This window comes from Argopecten irradians, chromosome 2 (genome assembly GCF_041381155.1).
Source record: "Argopecten irradians isolate NY chromosome 2, Ai_NY, whole genome shotgun sequence".
Taxonomy (NCBI): domain Eukaryota; kingdom Metazoa; phylum Mollusca; class Bivalvia; order Pectinida; family Pectinidae; genus Argopecten; species Argopecten irradians.
Window position 1 is genome coordinate 23,405,961 of NC_091135.1, and position 18,868 is coordinate 23,424,828.

Genomic DNA, 18,868 nt, shown 5'->3' on the forward strand with positions numbered 1-18,868 from the left:
AACTTAATCATTCTTAAGACTCTATGAAATTATCGATCTTGTTTTACATTCCCATTTTAAAAAAATTAATAGTCGTTTCGGAAAGGTAGTGGGCCTTTAAAAACAACAATAATATACGAAAAATTAGTATTAATTGCCTAAAAGGATGTTACCACACCAACCAAATTGCAGGATTCCCTGTTGTAAACTATGTTAATAATGAAGATACATGTCGCTGTTTTGCCGTCTGGGGCTTAGTGATAATTTATTTAAGTTAAATTGTTAAGAATGTGATGGTAAGTGTTATATTAACGGTAAGTTAATAACTTTTGTGACTATGAAATTATAATTTTCGTTTTTACATTCCCCGTCTTAAAGATTAAAAGCGGTTTCAGAAAGGTAGTGGCCTTTTAATCGATATTGAGAATTGGTCAAAGCAGAGATACATATAGCTCACACCTTGATAGCTTCTTTTCCTAACTTCCTAAATACATGTAAACAAAATTCTCTTGACCGACACTACATTGTACTAGTAACAATTGAGTTGCGTTTATCCTTGTTTTTCTCCAAATGTCTCCGGGCGAGATACTTTGGAAATTAATTACTCTTTATTAAATCTTACTGCTGAAAACATCATATATGCTTCAGTTCACTGCATAATACAAGGAGAAAATTAAAATAAAGCCCAATTTTCGCCGCCCCTGACCTTAAATTGGTTTAGACCTTGCTCCATTAATTTAACATACAGATTACTTTATTAGGTTGATGTTGTCACTGTTATGCATATCCCTATCACTTTGCTGGTCGATTATGGGAAGACCTTTTATGGGATATATAATTGTTAAATCCAACTTACAAGTACTTAACTGTACCATGATAGGAGTTTATAATGTCTATAAACATTCTCATTTTTCTACATAACTAATGAGGATCAGTGATACCAGCTGTGCTAAAAAATGTTCTGTGTAGTTTATATATAGCTAGGGATTCTGGTGAAAGATATTGGCCACACTACTAGTATTCAGCTTACATCAATACATACAATAAGATAATCTGTGGAATTTCAACAGTATCAATTGAAATAGTTAACAATAACAGAATTTGTTAAATAGGTTTTGTTTAATTTTTCAGAATTAATGTATATGACAATAGTTTTATGTCATATTTTGCTTTCTGGTTCTTTCACAGATATAACCTCACTGAATAATGTCCCTTTAGGTGAATCTATACAATTGATGTTTAAAAGAAAAACTAATATGTTTTAAGACAAAAAATATAATCAAAATTATTCAGAATTACTCTGCTTTATCTGCTCTATTCAAAGATACTAAACGAAATTTCTGGCCTGTAGGTATATTATAAGTATAGGCTTTTTAAAAAAAAAAATTGCCTAATTTGGCAAATTATTTTTTTAAAACGCCTAATAATATAGGCAGGTTTAGCGGACTAGCCTGTAGGCAGAACTACCCACATCAAAAACCAAGAGAGAAAAATGGAAACAAATGCTAGTCAGCTTACAATGGCTGTTTTATAGCGGTTACCAATTTGAGCGTTAAAACTCATGTTTGTCAAATGCCATATAAGTTTTGAAGCATGTCGAGGATTGAAAACAGGTCCTAATCATTCCTGTTTGGTATGAACTATCGTATTGGGGACAGGGTTATAAGATACTGATGATCATGAGGTGCTACACAGAATTGGTTTCTTTGGTTTCACATCTTAGTAACAGCCAATGGCGGACATGCCAGTTTTAGGAGATGGAGGAAAGCAGAGTATCCAGAGAAAAACCATCGACCTATCTTCAGTCTATTGTCAGTACCTGGCACCTGAACCTGACCCTGGCTGTTAATAAGACAATTAAACCAAATCACACTTACTGCCCCCATACACTGTGATGTTACGATAAACAAGCAGAACTTAAGTGTAAATTCATACATATTTATTTACGTATGCCAATGTTATCAACAACTTCTGATATTTATAAACATCTAAATCACAAAATGAGGAATCCTTCAGAGCACTCATACTTCTAGTACTTCCTTAACTCTTAAGAAATGCTTTCTTAGTTCACATTCACACAACCTCGCTCAAATGTTGATAATGGCTTCATTTCATGAAAATGGGAAAACATACAAAATATCCCAGTATTATAAATTTATATTAATCCAATCACCTTTAAGCTGATTCTCTTGCAGGGTGACTTAATATTCAAATGTAAAGTTTACATTTTTTTTTTGTTCAATAGGAGACAAGAATGTTTAGTGTTGTGGATATTGTTATTCAGCTATCAACTAAACAAGTTGACAATTATAAATACCAAATAATGGGTACTGAATTTAAATTGTAGCAATTTAGATTACCTCTTACTAAAATAACTCACAATATGAGTACTCTATGCACACTTCCTATGTATAAATAGTTTTCTTTTGCTATCGGTAATGTTACATGTTTGTTTTGCTGATGGCAAAGAAACTTCATATATAAAAGTTGTTCAAGTTATTTCTGAGGAAACCTGTGTGTGAGTGTGACGCTATTAACAGAGTCAAAATTCTTTCAGTGATACCAAAGAAAAGTTGATAATACACTGTACTGATAAACGTACTGTGAAAATTAAAGTTACCTTCTGTGTAAATAAGTAAAGCTTACATAATAATCTATGCCTACTCAGAAGATCAGGTATCTCTACACTCGCTAGTCGTCACTACACAATCTGTGAAGGACTCCTCAAGTACCACAGACTTTATAATGACGCTAGAAATACCACAGGATATTCAGTGTCTGTAAATTTCACAGGATATTTTCAATATGTCAAAAAACATGTATAACTTAACAACCCTAAGTACTAAGACAGTTTCTTGGCCTTATTATAGAGAGCATCCACCACTTTGCCCATGTTCTGTATCGTCTCGAGTGACGTCTCATAGGTCTTGTCTACCGGCGTCTCATCAAACACTACCAGAACTCCAGCACCTTGGTCCAAAATACCTACACAGAGAGAGAAATCATATCTGTACAACATACAGATAAGCCTAGTAAAAAACTGTACAATATGTGGGACAGAGAACTGAATCAAGGTTTATTAGTGCCAAGATATGTTCTCTCTCCAACCTATTGTACAGTTTGAGGCTTATCTCTAACTTAAAACATAGCAACTCTTTGTGTTAATATAGTACACTTTTATTTTAATATAAGCTAGATTAAAACCTTTAAAACTAGTGATAATTAAATATTTCATGATAAATTTCAATGATTTAGGTTAAAATTATCTTATGATGATTGACACAGCATTTTTTTTATTTGCAGGCCAATCATATCTGTCAGCCTTTACTTCAGAGCTTAAACCAAGTACATTTTAGCCCATTGGACGGGCCTCTTGAAGTTCTCAAATCCTCATTTTCTTAAATACCCATACACAGAAACACATTTATAAACATGTGTCAATGCAGGAAGCAATGCTAGTTGTTAAGTTATCATTTTATCACTGGCATTACCATCCCTGAAACGCTATGACAGGCGAGATAAAAACATCAGTTGAAAAGGTCTTACCGTGGAATTTCTTATCAAGAATCATCTGTGAAAGTTTCTTCTCTATTGTATCCTGGATAGAAGGGAAAATGTAAATTTTAATAAAATGGACAAATATACTACATACCGGTAGGTTAAACTTATTTATAATATTTGCTGATATTGGAGTTGACAAAAATTATGAACTCACATCTTTTCCAATACTGAAAGTTATATCAGGCAAAAAGTCAAACAGAATCATTTAGAATTAGTTGATATGAATGCGCATTGGGAGCTACCATGCACACTTCTTTAAAAATCAGGACTGTTTTTTGTAAACAATTATTTTTTCAAGTAGTTTATATTACTTACCATAGGTAACTTGATTAAGTTGGCAACATGCTGAACCTAGAGACAGCAAAAAATGAAATCAAATATACATTAATTTTGAAAATGAAACGTATTGTAAGAATTCCTGTCAAAATTGGATTTTAAACTTAAATCTTAAATTCACAATACAAAAGCAATTTACCAATCAAAAGTGAATTATAGCCTTATAGGTATACGAATGAACTGAAACTAGAAATATCTCTAGGACATGAATGCCACCACCTCCACGTGTCAAAGTGGAAACTATACCCTACCTTATTTTGATAAAGCAAGAGTCATAATTTTTTTTAATGAATTTGAAACAAATTTTCACAGTTAAACAAGAAAATTAAAAGTGAATTCTTTTTCCTTTGATTAGTGGGTACTCACCTGAACCTTAGAGAAGGGCTCTATAATTCTACAGAGATTCTGTTCCAGTAGATTATCATACAATGTCTTCAGGTGGGCGTTCACTATAGGATCATCTTCCAGCTGTGGTTTGAATGTTCCTAATGTCTGTAAAGAAAGCAGATATTAAAAGTCAGGCATCTATTAAAAAAGGGAAAGGTTCATTCTGGTACAGTACTTTCTTTGATTAATTATTGGTATGGTGCTTCATCTCTTGTCTATAAATATTGCTACCATAATAACCAAGCTTCATAGGCAATAAACCTAGAAATTTGGAATTCTGCTAGTGAACGTTTAAGATGACATACACCTACCTTTTGGAATTCTGCTAGTGAACGTTTATGACTGGCTGTAGCTATACTCTTCATCGCCTCCACCTCTGGACCACTGTATTTTAGAGCCAACTTCCCACTAACGATGGCCTGTACTTCATCAGCTCTAAAACATTAATAATTAAATTAAACAAGAGCTGTTGGAGAACAGCAAAGCTCGCCTATTCAGAAGAAGTTGATGTTCAAGTATTTACTATTTAAAAATATCAACAGAAACAGAAACTTGCTCAAAAACTTTAACGTGAAATGGGACGCCACCGACGCTGACGCCGACGCAGGGGTGACAACATTAGCTCCCCCTATTCTTCGAATAGGCGAGCTAAAAAGTAATTCAAAGTCCAAAATATCTACATTTTAGATAGGATCAAGAATGGACTTTCAGTCAGAAGGTACTAGCAAAATATGTTTACCAGTATAATCACCTTCTAAAGAGCATGAAAATTTAGTAACTTTTATTTTTAATGAATTATCTAGATATTCATTCATGTCTTTAAAATCTTATAAAATCTAAGTAAATATCTGTAAAGCATTTCAAAATTTCTTTTTTCCAATTAATCTTTGTAACATATGTTTTCACAATGCTTACGTATTCAACATGATCTTGCACATGAGCATGTATTTCAGAGCTACAACAGCTTTGGGGCTGTCAATGGAGTCATATCCCTCAAAGGCTTCATAGAAATATGAGTAGGCAGTTTTGAAATCTTTCTCATCAGCAGCGTGAAGTATACCTGAAGACATGGACTACGTGCATTAAAATAAAGTCTCACACACTTTTGATTATATTTCAACATTATGGTAATATGTTCATGGCTTCTAATTAACAATCATCATATCAAACAATTATCTAAGAAACATTATTAATGTAGGTATTCTAAACAAGTAATATACAGATTATGGTTTCATGGTTTTAAAACACTGCTTGTTAATATTGAGTAGTGTCAAAGTAACAAGGCAGATAACTCTTGGTATATAAATATAATTATTATTCTATTATATTTGATTAGAAAAGATATTAGAAATAATATATAGCTTAACTTACTTGATACGTTTAAAGAATGAGGAAAATATTCAGTAAACTATATTTGCCAGTGGTATGGAAAGAATATGAGGAGAGAAGTCAAACCTACCAGACTGCATGTCGAGGGCCGCCTGGAGCTTAGGTGGACAGTAGATACCATTAGCTGTCGTTCTTCCTGAGGTCAAGGCAGCTCTGAAGTCAGAGATTCAATAATGTCAAAATCCTTAGTCTGAATAACTTGTAATTGCTAAATAGCTGCTTGAGAACAGCAAAGGTCTGCTCACTTATTGGGCCTCTTGAAATTCTCAAAATCCTGTTTTCCCTCTTATAATGATTATCGATCACTAATATCCATTCCAACCCATGTAATACTATCAATGTATAAATCAATGTCAGTTAGAAATGAAAATCTAAATACAATTTGGCTCCATAGGCCTTTTGAAGTTCTCAAAATATAATATTTTTTCTACAAGAGATCCTAGAGGGATCTTGGTGCCCACCAAAGAATGATCTATGTCTGACAATGGAAAGAGGAATCTTTTCCCTGCTTTTCAAACTTTTTCAAACATACTACATATGAAATTGAAGACAGATCAGTTCATTACTTTCGGAGAAACAGTGGTGAAATCCAAGATGGCAGCCGATTGGCCATTTCGTTGACTGAACAGTCCCAAAGGTATAATGCACAACTAGGGCTCAAGGGGAACCTACGCATGGAATATGAGAGATATCCCTTCAGTAATTTCTGACAAATAGCGATAACTATCAAAATCCAAGATGGCGGCCGGTCGGCCATCTTGTTGACCAACAGTTACCAAATGCAATATGCAAAACTAGGGCCCAAGCGGAACCTACATATGAAATTTGAGACAGATCCCTTCAGTAATATCTGAGAAACAGCATTAACAAACTTTCACAATCAAAATCAAAGATTGCTGGCTGACAGCCATCTTGTTGACTGATCAGTCCAAAAAGATGCACAACTAGGGGCTAAGGGGAACCTATGTAAGGAATTTGAGAGAGATCCATTCAATACTTTCTGAGAAATAGTGGTAACAAACTTTGACTACCAAAATCCAAGATGGCGGCAGGTCGGCCATCTTGAAGACCAATCAGTCTCAAATTACAATATGCACAACTAGAGCCCTTGGGGAACCTACATATAAAATTCGAGAAATATCCCTCCAGTACTTTCTGAGAAATAAAGGTAACATACTAACATACTTTAACTATCAAAATCCAAGATGGCTGCCTGATGGTCATCTTGTTCACTGATCGGTCCAAAAAATTCAATATGCACAAATAGGGTCCTAGGGGAACCTACATATGGAATTTTAGAAAGATCCCTTCAATATATTTTTACAAATAGAAGTAACAAACTTTAACTATCAAAATCCAAGATGGCTGCCGGTCGGCCATCTTGTTGACAGATCAGTCCCAAAATGCAATATGCACAACAAGGGTCCTAGGGGAACCTACATATGGAATTTGGGAAAGATCCCTTCAGCACTTTCTGAGAAATAGTGGTAACAAGAAATGTTAATGGACGGAAGGACGGACATGACAACGGACCATGGACAAAAAGGGATTTGAATAGCTCAACATCTGATGATGGTGGGCTAATAATATGCCAGGTTGTTGATTCCCACCCTATCTTTGATAGGGAAGATGAAGATGTGTCTTATTGACTTTAAGATTTTCAATCACCATTACTGGAGCAAAGATGTTTTTTTTAATAGTTATCTTTACTGAAGGTTTTTTGGGTTTTTTTCAGGAATGCATACTTTTTATGATTTACCAATTGTTAATATAAATAATTTGTCAAAGATTGCAACTAATGAAATATTGAAATCTATAATCTTTGTAAAGTGTATATGAGATTTTCCACTTTTTTTTACCTGGCTTTCGGCAAATTGGACAAGGAATGGTATGTCCTACTTTCCAACAGCTGGACCTCCACCAGTAATGCTTTGTCGTCTAGTTTCTTTAGCTCTCGCAGTAACTGGGAGGCTGGGTAAAAAATAAGCACAGATGTCAATTAATAAATACACAAATGCATGATGGCGAAGTATCCAATTGTAGGTTACAGTGCCAGATATATAATCTGAACATTAACTGCATGGCAAATTAATTTATAAAATAGTGTGTATGAGTATATTTTTTCTTGGTGGGCTCATAATTCTTAAAACATGTATTCTAAAACAATAAGGATAGTTCGAATAAATAACAGAGAAATGTTTGGATGTCATAAATGACATAGCCTTCATAAATCAAAGTGAGACAAGGTACATATGGGTAATACAGTATGGCCTGCCATTTTATTGCAAAAAAAAAACAACCTAGTTCATGGTATATAAATTGCTAAGTGTAAGAGTCACTCTTTATAATCTCTTAATTAACTAGCTCTTGTAATATTTTGAAATACATTAAGTACATCTGAATTACTGACCTTAAGATTTCTTTCAAAACAAAAACTGATAAACATTATGTATTTATCAAAGTGAAAATTACTTTCATTTTCAAAAAAAATGGTCCAAAAAATTCTTTAAGTTAAAAGATAAATTGTAAGTACTTACCTAACAGTAATGCCTCTTGATACGCTTTTGTGTCTATGTATAAGGAGATAAGTCGTGACTGGAAAAAAAAGTTGTTTTTTAAGATATATATCCAACAGGAATAACAAAGATGAGTTATCTATCTTTCCATGTCCTTGTTGGTCTTGGTTAAACATACTACACAATTAACATTCCTATTTGTCTCACTTGAATACTGAAATAACATACGGTAAATAATAATGTCTTAATGAAACTAAATAAAGCTTATAAAACCAAATAGAAACCTTAAATCTTAGATTGAAACACAAAACAAAAGGCAATCATAATTCAAATTATCATTGTGAATGTTTTTAATTCTCTAAACCCAGAGATCATTATAATTATTGAACCCCCCCCCTCCCCCAAGCGTCTTTATATGGTGGCTCCACATCAGGTACCTAAACCACTGAAATATCTTTATTTACCTCCAGTGCTTGTCGTAGAAAAGTTCTCTTCTCATCTTTTGCCCAGTTTATGCACTCTTTACATAACTCCACCTGAAAGACAAATAAATCATATAGGTCCAGGTTTACCACTGACATATTCAATAAGATACACATATTTTGTCTAGTTGTTAAATGTAATATATGAGTAAGGTGACACAAAACTTTCAACTCATTAGAAACCGTATGACAACTACCTGTATCTATTAACAGTTAATAAAAGATGATCCAGGTTTTGAAGGTGGAGGAAAGCTGAGTAACCAGAAAAATAACCACAGATCAACAGTCAATAACTGGCAACTATATCCGACATGGGACAAACTTGCGACCTAGAAGTGGAGGGCTTGTGGTGAAAATGTAAGAACATCTTAACTACTTGGCCAGTGTGGCCCGTAGGAGGATAATAAAAGACTTGTTCCTGACATTTCTTAGTAATACATCAATCATCAAGTGTTTTTTTATTCCACAAAAGACTTAAGAATGGGGTGCATTCCATTACAATAAAACTAAAAGTTTCACAAAAAAAAAAAATTATCATACATATAAATGCATCAATCCTACTGTTATTGTCTACCATCAGATCTTTGACATTGTCTGTAAAGTTTTACCTCTTTTCCTGTTCCAGCTTCCATGTCCAAAAACAGATCCACCAAACCACGCACCAACTTTGCTGCTTTAGCCTTACTCACAAGGCCAAGGAATGGTCGTGTAAATTTCACCAAACCAGCAAGCTCTGAAATGGATGTGAATTATGATTTAGTTACATTTTGTACACTGATTAATAAAGTAACAGGCACAATGTTATGCCTATGATCAACTACACATTCATGATCATGATCTTCACATTATATACCGTACACATGCGTATGGTAATTACACTATTAAGGTAGACCGTCCCTTCTGGTTTCCTCTCAAGAATTTCGTTTATTTTTTGATATTTTGATTTAAGGTATACCCTGATCACAAAACCCACATAAAAATCATATGTCACTGCGTTAATTTATCTTCCAAGATTGCTTAAAGATATGTACTAATGACATCAAATTCCGGATTTTTTGTATTTTTAAATGAATAATATTTCCTCCGTGTAACATCCCTATACATATAAAAGAATATGCCCGTAAATGTTCATACCTTCAGTAGGTGATATAGAATTCAGAAATATATCAAATAAGCTGGGCTTTCCACATTAAAACGAAATATCATTATTTAATAATTAAATCTGGACCCAATTTTAGTGAAAAATTGCTTCAAAATAGTCATGTTTTCTTTTTTTCTGAAAAAATGATCTCAGGATAAATAGATTTTTTTTATAATTTCCATGAAGATTGACTTATTTGCAATAAGGAAAACCAATAAAAAGTATACCTCACCACATTATTTTTAAAAATATCACTGATTTGCTTTCTAATACCCCTTAAATTTTGGCCTGAAAACGTTAAGAAAAGGTGAATCCATAGCACTTTTCAACATTTTATGTTATTCATTTACCCTTGTTAATTTTCTATATTTATTATATTATTGGAGCATACAAGATAACACAATAATTACATATCTTAATGATTTTATTTATTTATTATATAAAATATAACAAACCAGTTTGTAAGCTATATGTTGGACTGACCTCAAACTTCCAAAAAGAGTCTAAGAGTTCAGCAGAAAATACATCAGCTTTTTCTGAGACAAATATTTGCTCTGTGTGAAACTGTATTAAAATGGACTATCTTCCGTAATAGCATCTTTCAAATTATAAGTATTATCTTTAAAAGATTTTAATAAAAGATAAAATGAAAATATTTCCAAGCAATTTTATTTCCGTATTTGGTTGTACGTTTCCGGACGAAAATTAGTATAGCGGTATATTATGAAGAGTGCCTATTGAAGCTCGAAACTCGAATGTTTCCATTCAAAACACCACTAACTTCCTTCGGCATCCATATACTGTGTAAATTTATTTCTATTCTGCAAAAAGATAGGTATACAATTATAACGATAACGGTCATTCATTTGTTACTACTGACGTGAAGTTTTTCATTTTGGGTCCCCGTAAATCCATGTGTATTCCATCTGACTGTTTAGCGACTATTATGATTCTTCAAAGTTATACTATATTTACCAATAGCCACATCTTTAGATTGATACACTTCAAGTAAACACTCGGAAATTAAAGGTTCCAGACGAAATTTTTGCTCAAATGCCGATGTCAGAAGCGAGTTATAAAAGATGGGTACGGAGAAAAAAAATATGTTTGCCGAGATCCGGATAGCAACATTACAAACGTATGACGCCACAGAAGGGACGGTCTATGTTAAATTAAGTTTAAATATCACAACTTAACTAATTGACCAGTTCTTTTTTTATAATGTTGTCAAAAGAACAATCATCTGTCTTACTAGTTAAGTGCAAAACAAATCACTTTGGGTAAATCTCTATTACACAGTATAATACGACTTGCTGCAGTACAAAAAACACAAGTGGAAATTTCACAGTGCTTGGCAACAATATCCAGGCCCTGAACCTCATTTCAAGATATATGTTACACCACCTTTTTGCCTCTTAATGAACAAAAAGCACCAAACACCTTTTTAAAGTAGAACACTTCGTAACCTGTATTTGGGTAACAATATATTTACAGACGTGTGCCTCGCACCGGCCTGACTCCGAGACTGATTCATAAAACAAAGGGGAAACAGTTATAACGGGACATTGATAAGACCCCATGATCACCTTCCCATGGTGTACAATTACTGGACAGAGGAGTATCAGTTATCTTTGACCCTGGGTCCCATAAACATGTGGCTGCCACAGGGCCCTAACCAAGTGACTCAGATAAGCTAATTATTGGAACATAAGCCAGCCCCTTACCTGGTAATTGATATTAAATTACCTGTCCAGCATCTATACAGTTAATCAGTTACTCTCTGTCCTTAACACCTCCCCTCTTAAAATGATTTTATGGGGACATACAAATCAGCTCAACGTCAAGATACCAGTCACACGGATTCCACACAGGTGTTACACAATTTAACAAACATGTGTATTAAGAATTATTAGCTTCATAATTTCAAACATTATAGTTATCATTATAGAAATTCAAATAATCTTCATGATGTCAATCTCTTTTCGTTAATTGTTAACATAATATGATATTACCCTTCACGGTAATTTACCCAATATGATATGAATTCACTTTAACCAAGTCCATTGTTTATTCATTAAATTTTTCTTTAAATCCAATTAAGAAAAATAAGCACAGTTCTGTTTATGCATCGTCAATACACCACTGCGGTAAATGCTCTAATAATTGATAGTCAATTTTCTCATTTATATCTAAAACGTCATTATTTCTTCACTCGATGCGCGATAACCCGTCCGCGTTGGCATTGTCCACACCCTTTCTGTAATTAATTTTGAAGCAATAGGGCTGTAAAGCTAATGCCCATCGCATCAGTCTCTGATTTTTAAGTTTTGTTTTCTCTAACCAAACAAGCGGATTGTGGTCAGTTTCCACAGTAAACTGAACACCATTCAAGTAGTACGCGAAAGTTTCGATGCTCCACACGATTGCAAGGCATTCCTTTTCAATGGTCGAGTAATTCACCTCTCGCGGAAGTAATTTTCTGCTCGCGTACGCGACTGGATGTTCATAATCTCCGTCATTTTGACTCAAAACTCCTCCTATCGCTGAATGACTCGCGTCTGTTTGTAGTACGAAAGGCTCTGTGAAATTTGGAGTTTTCAAAACTGGTGCTTTAGTCATGGCATCCTTTAACTCCTGAAATGCCTCCACACGCTTCTCTGTCCAAACTATTTTTGTTGGCTCCTTAGCTTTTAAGATGTTGGTTAACGGTTCTGCGATATGGGCATAGTTTTTGATGAACTTTCTATAGTAACCTGTCATTCCAAGGAATGAGCGTACTCCCTTTTTTGACTGAGGAAGTGGAAATTCGGTCATGGCCTTGATTTTCCTTGGATCCGCTTTGACGGTGCCATGTCCAACCACATGTCCAAGACAGTACAGTTCCTCCTCTCCAAGTATACACTTAGATGGTTTCACAGTAAGGCCAACTTGTTTAAGCCTTTTAAATACGACACGTAGATGATTAACGTGGTCATCCCAGGTCGCGCTGAAAACTACAATGTCGTCAAAGTAGGCGACAACATTCGTCAACCCCATCAATGTTTCATTCATCATGCGTGCGAAAGTCGCTGGTGCGGTTTTCATTCCAAATGGCATCACATGAAATTTGAACTGGCCAAATTCAGTAACAAATGCTGATTTTTCTTGTGAATCCTCCGCTAAAGGTATTTGCCAGTAGCCTTTGGCTAAATCCATAGTACTGAGATACTTTGCTTGGCCCAGTTTCTCGAATATGTCATCTATACGCGGAATCGGATAACCATCAAACTGTGTTATCTCATTTAACTTTCGATAGTCCACACAAAGTCTGATTGATTTGTCTGGCTTTTCTACCAGAACAACGGGTGCTGAATAGGGACTCGCTGATGGCGATATCTGACCCTTTTCCAACATGTCATCGATTAGCCGTTTCACTTCCTCGCGTTTTGATTGAGGAATTCGGTACGGTTGTTGCCTTATGGGTTTCTCGCTTGTTGTCTTGATGGTATGAGATACGAGAGATGTTTTACCTGGTTCTGAGGTTATTACATCTCCAAAGTCCTCACAAAGCTTCCGTAATTCATTACGCTGTGACCTATTGAGTCCTGCGCCATACTTGACATCCGTAATTTCGTCAATACTGTCCCCGAAATCCACTGTTGGCTCAAGATTTGCTTGTTTTTGTACAAATCCTATTTGAGGTACAGTTCGGTGATATTTCCTGAGTAGATTGATGTGATACACGACTCTCCCACGTCGACCGCCTACGCTTATCTCGTAGTTCACATCATTTACCTTCCGTATTACACGATAAGGTCCCTTCCACTGCGCTACCATTTTTGAGGTGTCTGAGGGCAGTAGTAATAATACTTCATCACCAGGACGAAATTCTCTTTGTGTAGCGTTCTGGTCGTACCATTGTTTGATTTTTTGTCTTTTTATCACAAGTGTCTCTTGTACAGTTTCTCGTATTTCGGCTAGTCTTTCCCTCATTTTAACCACATGATCTACAACGTTAGTTTGTATCTCGGCCTCACCTGTCATGGCCTTCTCCAAAATCTGGAGTGGACCGCGTACGGGCCAACCATAAAGCATTTCGAAAGGAGAGAATCCGGTCTCCTCATGGGGTACCTCTCGGTACGCAAACAGAGCGTAAGGTAACAAAGTGTCCCATTCGTCCTTGTTGCTAGTTGACAACTTCTTCAAAATAGCTTTTAATGTAGCATTGAATCTTTCAACCTTTCCATTTGCCTGGGGATGATATGGTGATGTCGTAATCCCTTTGATACCTGTAACCTCATACAGGTGTTTCAGCAATTCAGAGGTAAAATTTGTACCCTGATCAGTAAGAATTACTTTCGGAAATCCAACACGCGAAAACATGTCAATAAGCGTGTCAGCCACTGTTACAGCATCCACATTCCGGAGTGCAAATGCCTCTGGGTATCGCGTCGCGTCATCCATGATCGTAAGGATAAAACGATTCCCCTTCTTTGACTTTGACAAAGGACCTACTACATCCATTGAAATCTTGTAAAAGGGCTCACCCACTATTGGAGGTTGCACTAATGGCGCTTTCTCGTCACTACGCCGTTTTGCCACTTTCTGGCAGATGTCACAGGTACTACAATACTCTGTAATGTCTTTGAAGACTCCAGGCCAATAAAACGCAGTTAAAACTCTCTCCTTTGTTTTCTCTGCTCCAAGATGACCTGCAAGTGGCCTTTCATGTGCCAACTTGATCACATTCAGCCGAAGTCTTTCCGGTAAAACAACCTGTACTCCGCTCTGAATACCATTTGATGACTCCCATTTACGCTTAAGAATACCATTCTCCCAGTAAATCGCGTTCCTGTCATCATGTACTAAATCCGCTGACACAGCTGATTTTCGTCTTATGTTTGCGAGTGTAGGGTCCTCCGATTGCAGCCTACTGAGCACTTCAGCATTAACATTTGAGAGTTCTACCGTCTCGCCTAACACACACGCATCCTCTTCGTCGGTGTTATCGCCACCAGTAGTATCCGGACGTGTGTTCTCGTTAGCATCCTCATCGACACTAACAACTTCTGGGTGATCAGAATGATCCCTCCTATCATCACCATCATAGGCTTCCTCCTCGATATGATGATTTCCATGATCATCCTCAGTAGCCAGTCCAGCTTTTCCCTGGGCAATCCATGGCTACACCTCGAGCTATGTCCTCGAGCTCCCGTTCACGTCTCTGTTGACGGGTTATGACGTTGACACCCTTGCGCTCGATGATATCTATCCCGAGCAATGCCTCTGCCGCCAGGTCTGGCACCAACCCTACCTGAGCATGTCCTCTATAAAAGGGATTGTCCATCTGTACTACAGCCAATTTAGCAGAAAATGGCTGTCCAATAGCCGTATATAGGGTTTCTCTCTGTCCCCCTAATACATATTTTGGATCGACTAAATCTTCCCGAATCAGGGTCATAGCCGCTCCTGTGTCCTTAACGAAACTAATGTCTCGCCCATTCACCTCTCCAGGTACATGAATGAGTCCTCCTGAGTACTGTTGAACTAAATAACTTGCCATATTTGAATTGTTTTTTCTCTGAGGGCATTTGCGCGCGAAATGGCCATATTTACCACAATTGAAACAGTTCTTTGACTGGCCCTGTTGATTTTCCTTCTTGATTTCTGACTTATTTCTATCAAAGGAATGATGACTAACCTGACTCTGTTTTGGTTTTTGTCCATATTTATCAGGCAATATATAATCCTCAGCTGCCTCCACCACACTTCCCGATCCTTTATTACGGCGTATCCACTGTGCTTGAGATGTTGGCAGTGCATTTAGGAAAAATTCTTCCTTGAATTTGTCCAAAGGGTTCTCCATTGTATCCACAAATCTAGCAAGATACTGTTCAATCCTTGCCCATAGTCCTCTGTATGTCTCCTGAGGTTCCTTCTGAGCTGCTTGAAGTAACTTGAAATACTGATATGGTCGTTTCCCATATCTCTCTGTCAGGGCATTGCTCAGTTCTTCATATGATCCATGAGCTTGAATTGCGACGGCCCGAGCTTCACCAGTCAATAATGTCCTCAGTTGTAACATTTTAACTTCCTCGGTCCATCCTGCTTGTAATGCTAATCCGGAAAACTCTGATAAGAATGTCACTATATCCTCATTGCCTGCGTGGTTGTAAGGTTGCAGTTTAAGTCTAATTGGAACAGAGTTGTACTTTGTGTCACTTTTCTCATTGTGAATTTTGGCTTTTTCAATCTCTAATTCCATTTCCTTTAATTTTCGCTGGTGGTCTCTTTCTTTTTCCTCAGCATCTATTTTCATCTTTTCTTTTTCTAAATTCATAAGTTCTCTTTGTCTTTCCTCTTCTCTTTGTCGGTCTTTTTCTTCTGTTTCAATTTTCAATTTTTCAAGTTGAAGTTTTTCTCTGTCTAGCTCTGCTTGGATTTCAAGTCTTTTTAATTCCAATTTTGTTTGAGCTGCAGTCATTGTTTCCGTTTCTTCAGGAGTTGACATATTGTTCTTTCACGAGCGTTATCCTTTGATAACGGAGTCTCTCTCGTAAAGATATCCTTTACCGCTGCCACCAGAATATGTTACACCACCTTTTTGTCTCTTAATGAACAAAAAGCACCAAACACCTTTTTAAAGTAGAACACTTCGTAACCTGTATTTGGGTAACAATATATTTACAGACGTGTGCCTCGCACCGGCCTGACTCCGAGACTGATTCATAAAACAAAGGGGAAACAGTTATAACGGGACATTGATAAGACCCCATGATCACCTTCCCATGGTGTACAATTACTGGACAGAGGAGTATCAGTTATCTTTGACCCTGGGTCCCATAAACATGTGGCTGCCACAGGGCCCTAACCAAGTGACTCAGATAAGCTAATTATTGGAACATAAGCCAGCCCCTTACCTGGTAATTGATATTAAATTACCTGTCAGCATCTATACAGTTAATCAGTTACTCTCTGTCCTTAACAGGCAAGATATAGTAACTGCATTTTTGAAAATATCAATTTGTATAGTAAGCAAATATGTTCAGACAAATGTCATACCTTCAGCTTGTTTTGTTTCAGCTAACAAAGATCCAAGTTCAAGAATAGCCTGTTCTTTAACTCGCAGGACCTCCTCACTGTTAGTATCCATGTCTCTTTTAACTAAAATGAAAAAAAAAACACTATTAGATTCCTTTTTGTTGGTACAAGATTATTTTTTGAAGATACTTACATATATTCAGCATAAGCAACTACTTATTATATGACTATTAACAATAAACTCTTATATTTTACAATATAAATTGAATCTGTACATAAAATCTTTCTTCATTCAAAGCAAGTACTTTTGTAATTTTAGGTAGTTTATTAAAAAAAAATCTGGATGATTTGCTGCTAGCCTTCAACCCTAAGCTCTTGCCAGCTATCAACATACATATGTGAATAAACTTGATTAGGTAACAGAGATAGTAAAACAACTTAAAAGGAAAAAATCTTAGGTACCTTCTTTAAAATCAGTAATGCTTTCCTATGGAGAATTTTATGTTAATTGTGATGTGTGACAAAACCAAAATTTGGGGAAAATAACAAAATATAAAATACACATTAAGAATAGGATTATTTATTTAATTTACTCTCAGTGCAGTCATGAAATTTTCTGAAGAAAAATATATATAAACAAAGCCTTAACCAACTACAAGTTCATCCAAAAATTTTCAACATGCAGTTTTTATGTCTTTCATTTTGGAAAATTTAAGGTGTAAATTGCATGGGTATATAATTTAGAGGCTTTGCCATTGGGAATGGGGCCGAAATTAAGCCCCAAATGATGTTGAAAAAAACAACCTGTAAAACACTTGTTTTATTTTTCGCTTAAAAATCTCATTTCTAAAATCAGCTCATTCTTTTGTTCATGGTGCATGATAATTGTAGTGTGTGCCAATACTTTTCTTCAACCAATAAGAAAAGTTCTCTAACCATTCAGTTCTGTAATTTGAATATGAGCAGACAACTTGTGTCGGAAAATCACAAAATTGACTATCGATCACCAAAATAAACAACATCACTTGTTAAAATGATATCAAAACTTCTCTTCTTACCACTTGCAACATGTTTTTGGCTGGATTTTGATTCACTAATTATTGCACCATTAAAACGCATGCTTATCCATATATGCATCACTGCAGTTTCGACAACCCAAAAGGATGTGGGTAAAGTATAATTTACTGTCGATTAGTCCCACCTTCCAGTGATTATGACATCACAAAAATCATGTCAAAAATGATGTCACAATCACAGCCAATTGTACTTTACCCACATCCATTTGGGATCTTGATATTGCTGTTTTCCTGTGTATAACCCAAGAAATAGCTGACTTTTTGCTGCTTTTGTTGTTGAATATGAACAGGCTATGGAATTAAAAAATATTTTTATTGTTGTTTTGAGAAATAGAGGTGGTCTGAAAAGTTTCAAATAGGAAGAAAACTGTTCAGAAATACTTTTTTCTAATTGGGTGTTAGAATACCGCTCCCTCTTTGCGAATTTTGACAGGGTCATTATTTGACACGAAAACTAATAATAAATGATTACACCGTCCCGGTATGTTACTAAACAAAAGAATAAAACTTGACATTTAAGTTCTACATTTTAGACTATGTAAGATTGAGATTTTATAATCGTGAGGTCAAATTGTTATTCAAATGTCTGCATTTGTATTGTTTTGAACCGCTTTAACGGTCGTATGCCTTCATTTCTTTACAATGGCCTTTATTGAGATTACTATGGGTTCTGTCAGATTTTGCCGGCATGTGTGATTCAGCGAATTTGAGAACGCATGTGAAACATGAATAGAGCTTTTGAACGCAACTATAGGAAATTAAGACATCAAATAAAAACAAGAGAGAGGGACAAAGAATTATTGTCATAAATCAGTATACAAACCGAGACTATTAAGAATATCAATCGCTCCATTCTTGTTTGTTGTACGGAGGGCCACAGCTCTTTCTAGTTCGGCCGCCATCTTGACTCAAACTATAATTGTCTCCCTTAGTTATAGTCTATTTCATAAAATAAAACATTATTTCATAAAATAAAATCTC

General features: G+C 35.7%; 1 protein-coding gene across 1 annotated transcript; it reads right to left on the bottom strand.

Moving 5' to 3' along the window:
• Nucleotides 1-1,903: 1,903 nt before the first annotated feature.
• On the bottom strand, nucleotides 1,904-18,864 carry LOC138314861 (26S proteasome non-ATPase regulatory subunit 11-like). The gene is made up of 13 exons (XM_069255448.1): nucleotides 18,711-18,864; nucleotides 16,833-16,934; nucleotides 9,259-9,383; nucleotides 8,633-8,704; nucleotides 8,190-8,247; nucleotides 7,512-7,623; nucleotides 5,723-5,805; nucleotides 5,179-5,323; nucleotides 4,575-4,698; nucleotides 4,243-4,368; nucleotides 3,856-3,891; nucleotides 3,526-3,577; nucleotides 1,904-2,964 (listed from the first exon to the last, which is right to left on the bottom strand). Exons 1-13 carry the CDS (start codon nucleotides 18,787-18,789, stop codon nucleotides 2,822-2,824), a joined length of 1,257 nt encoding a protein of 418 aa, XP_069111549.1. The 5' UTR covers nucleotides 18,790-18,864; the 3' UTR covers nucleotides 1,904-2,821.
• Between the last annotated feature and the right edge of the window lie 4 nt (nucleotides 18,865-18,868).

What these genes read in the sequence shown, in the direction of transcription:
- LOC138314861 (XM_069255448.1), bottom strand. Translation starts at nt 18,789, where the DNA reads ATGGCGGCCGAACTAGAAAGAGCTGTGGCCCTCCGTACAACAAACAAG. An exon ending in TCCAATTTGCCGAAAGCCAG is followed by an intron (nt 5,806 to 7,511) that starts GTAAAAAAAAGT and finishes CTCTGACTTCAG; the next exon opens with AGCTGCCTTGACCTCAGGAA. An exon ending in CACTAGCAGAATTCCAAAAG is followed by an intron (nt 4,369 to 4,574) that starts GTAGGTGTATGT and finishes CTTTCTTTACAG; the next exon opens with ACATTAGGAACATTCAAACC.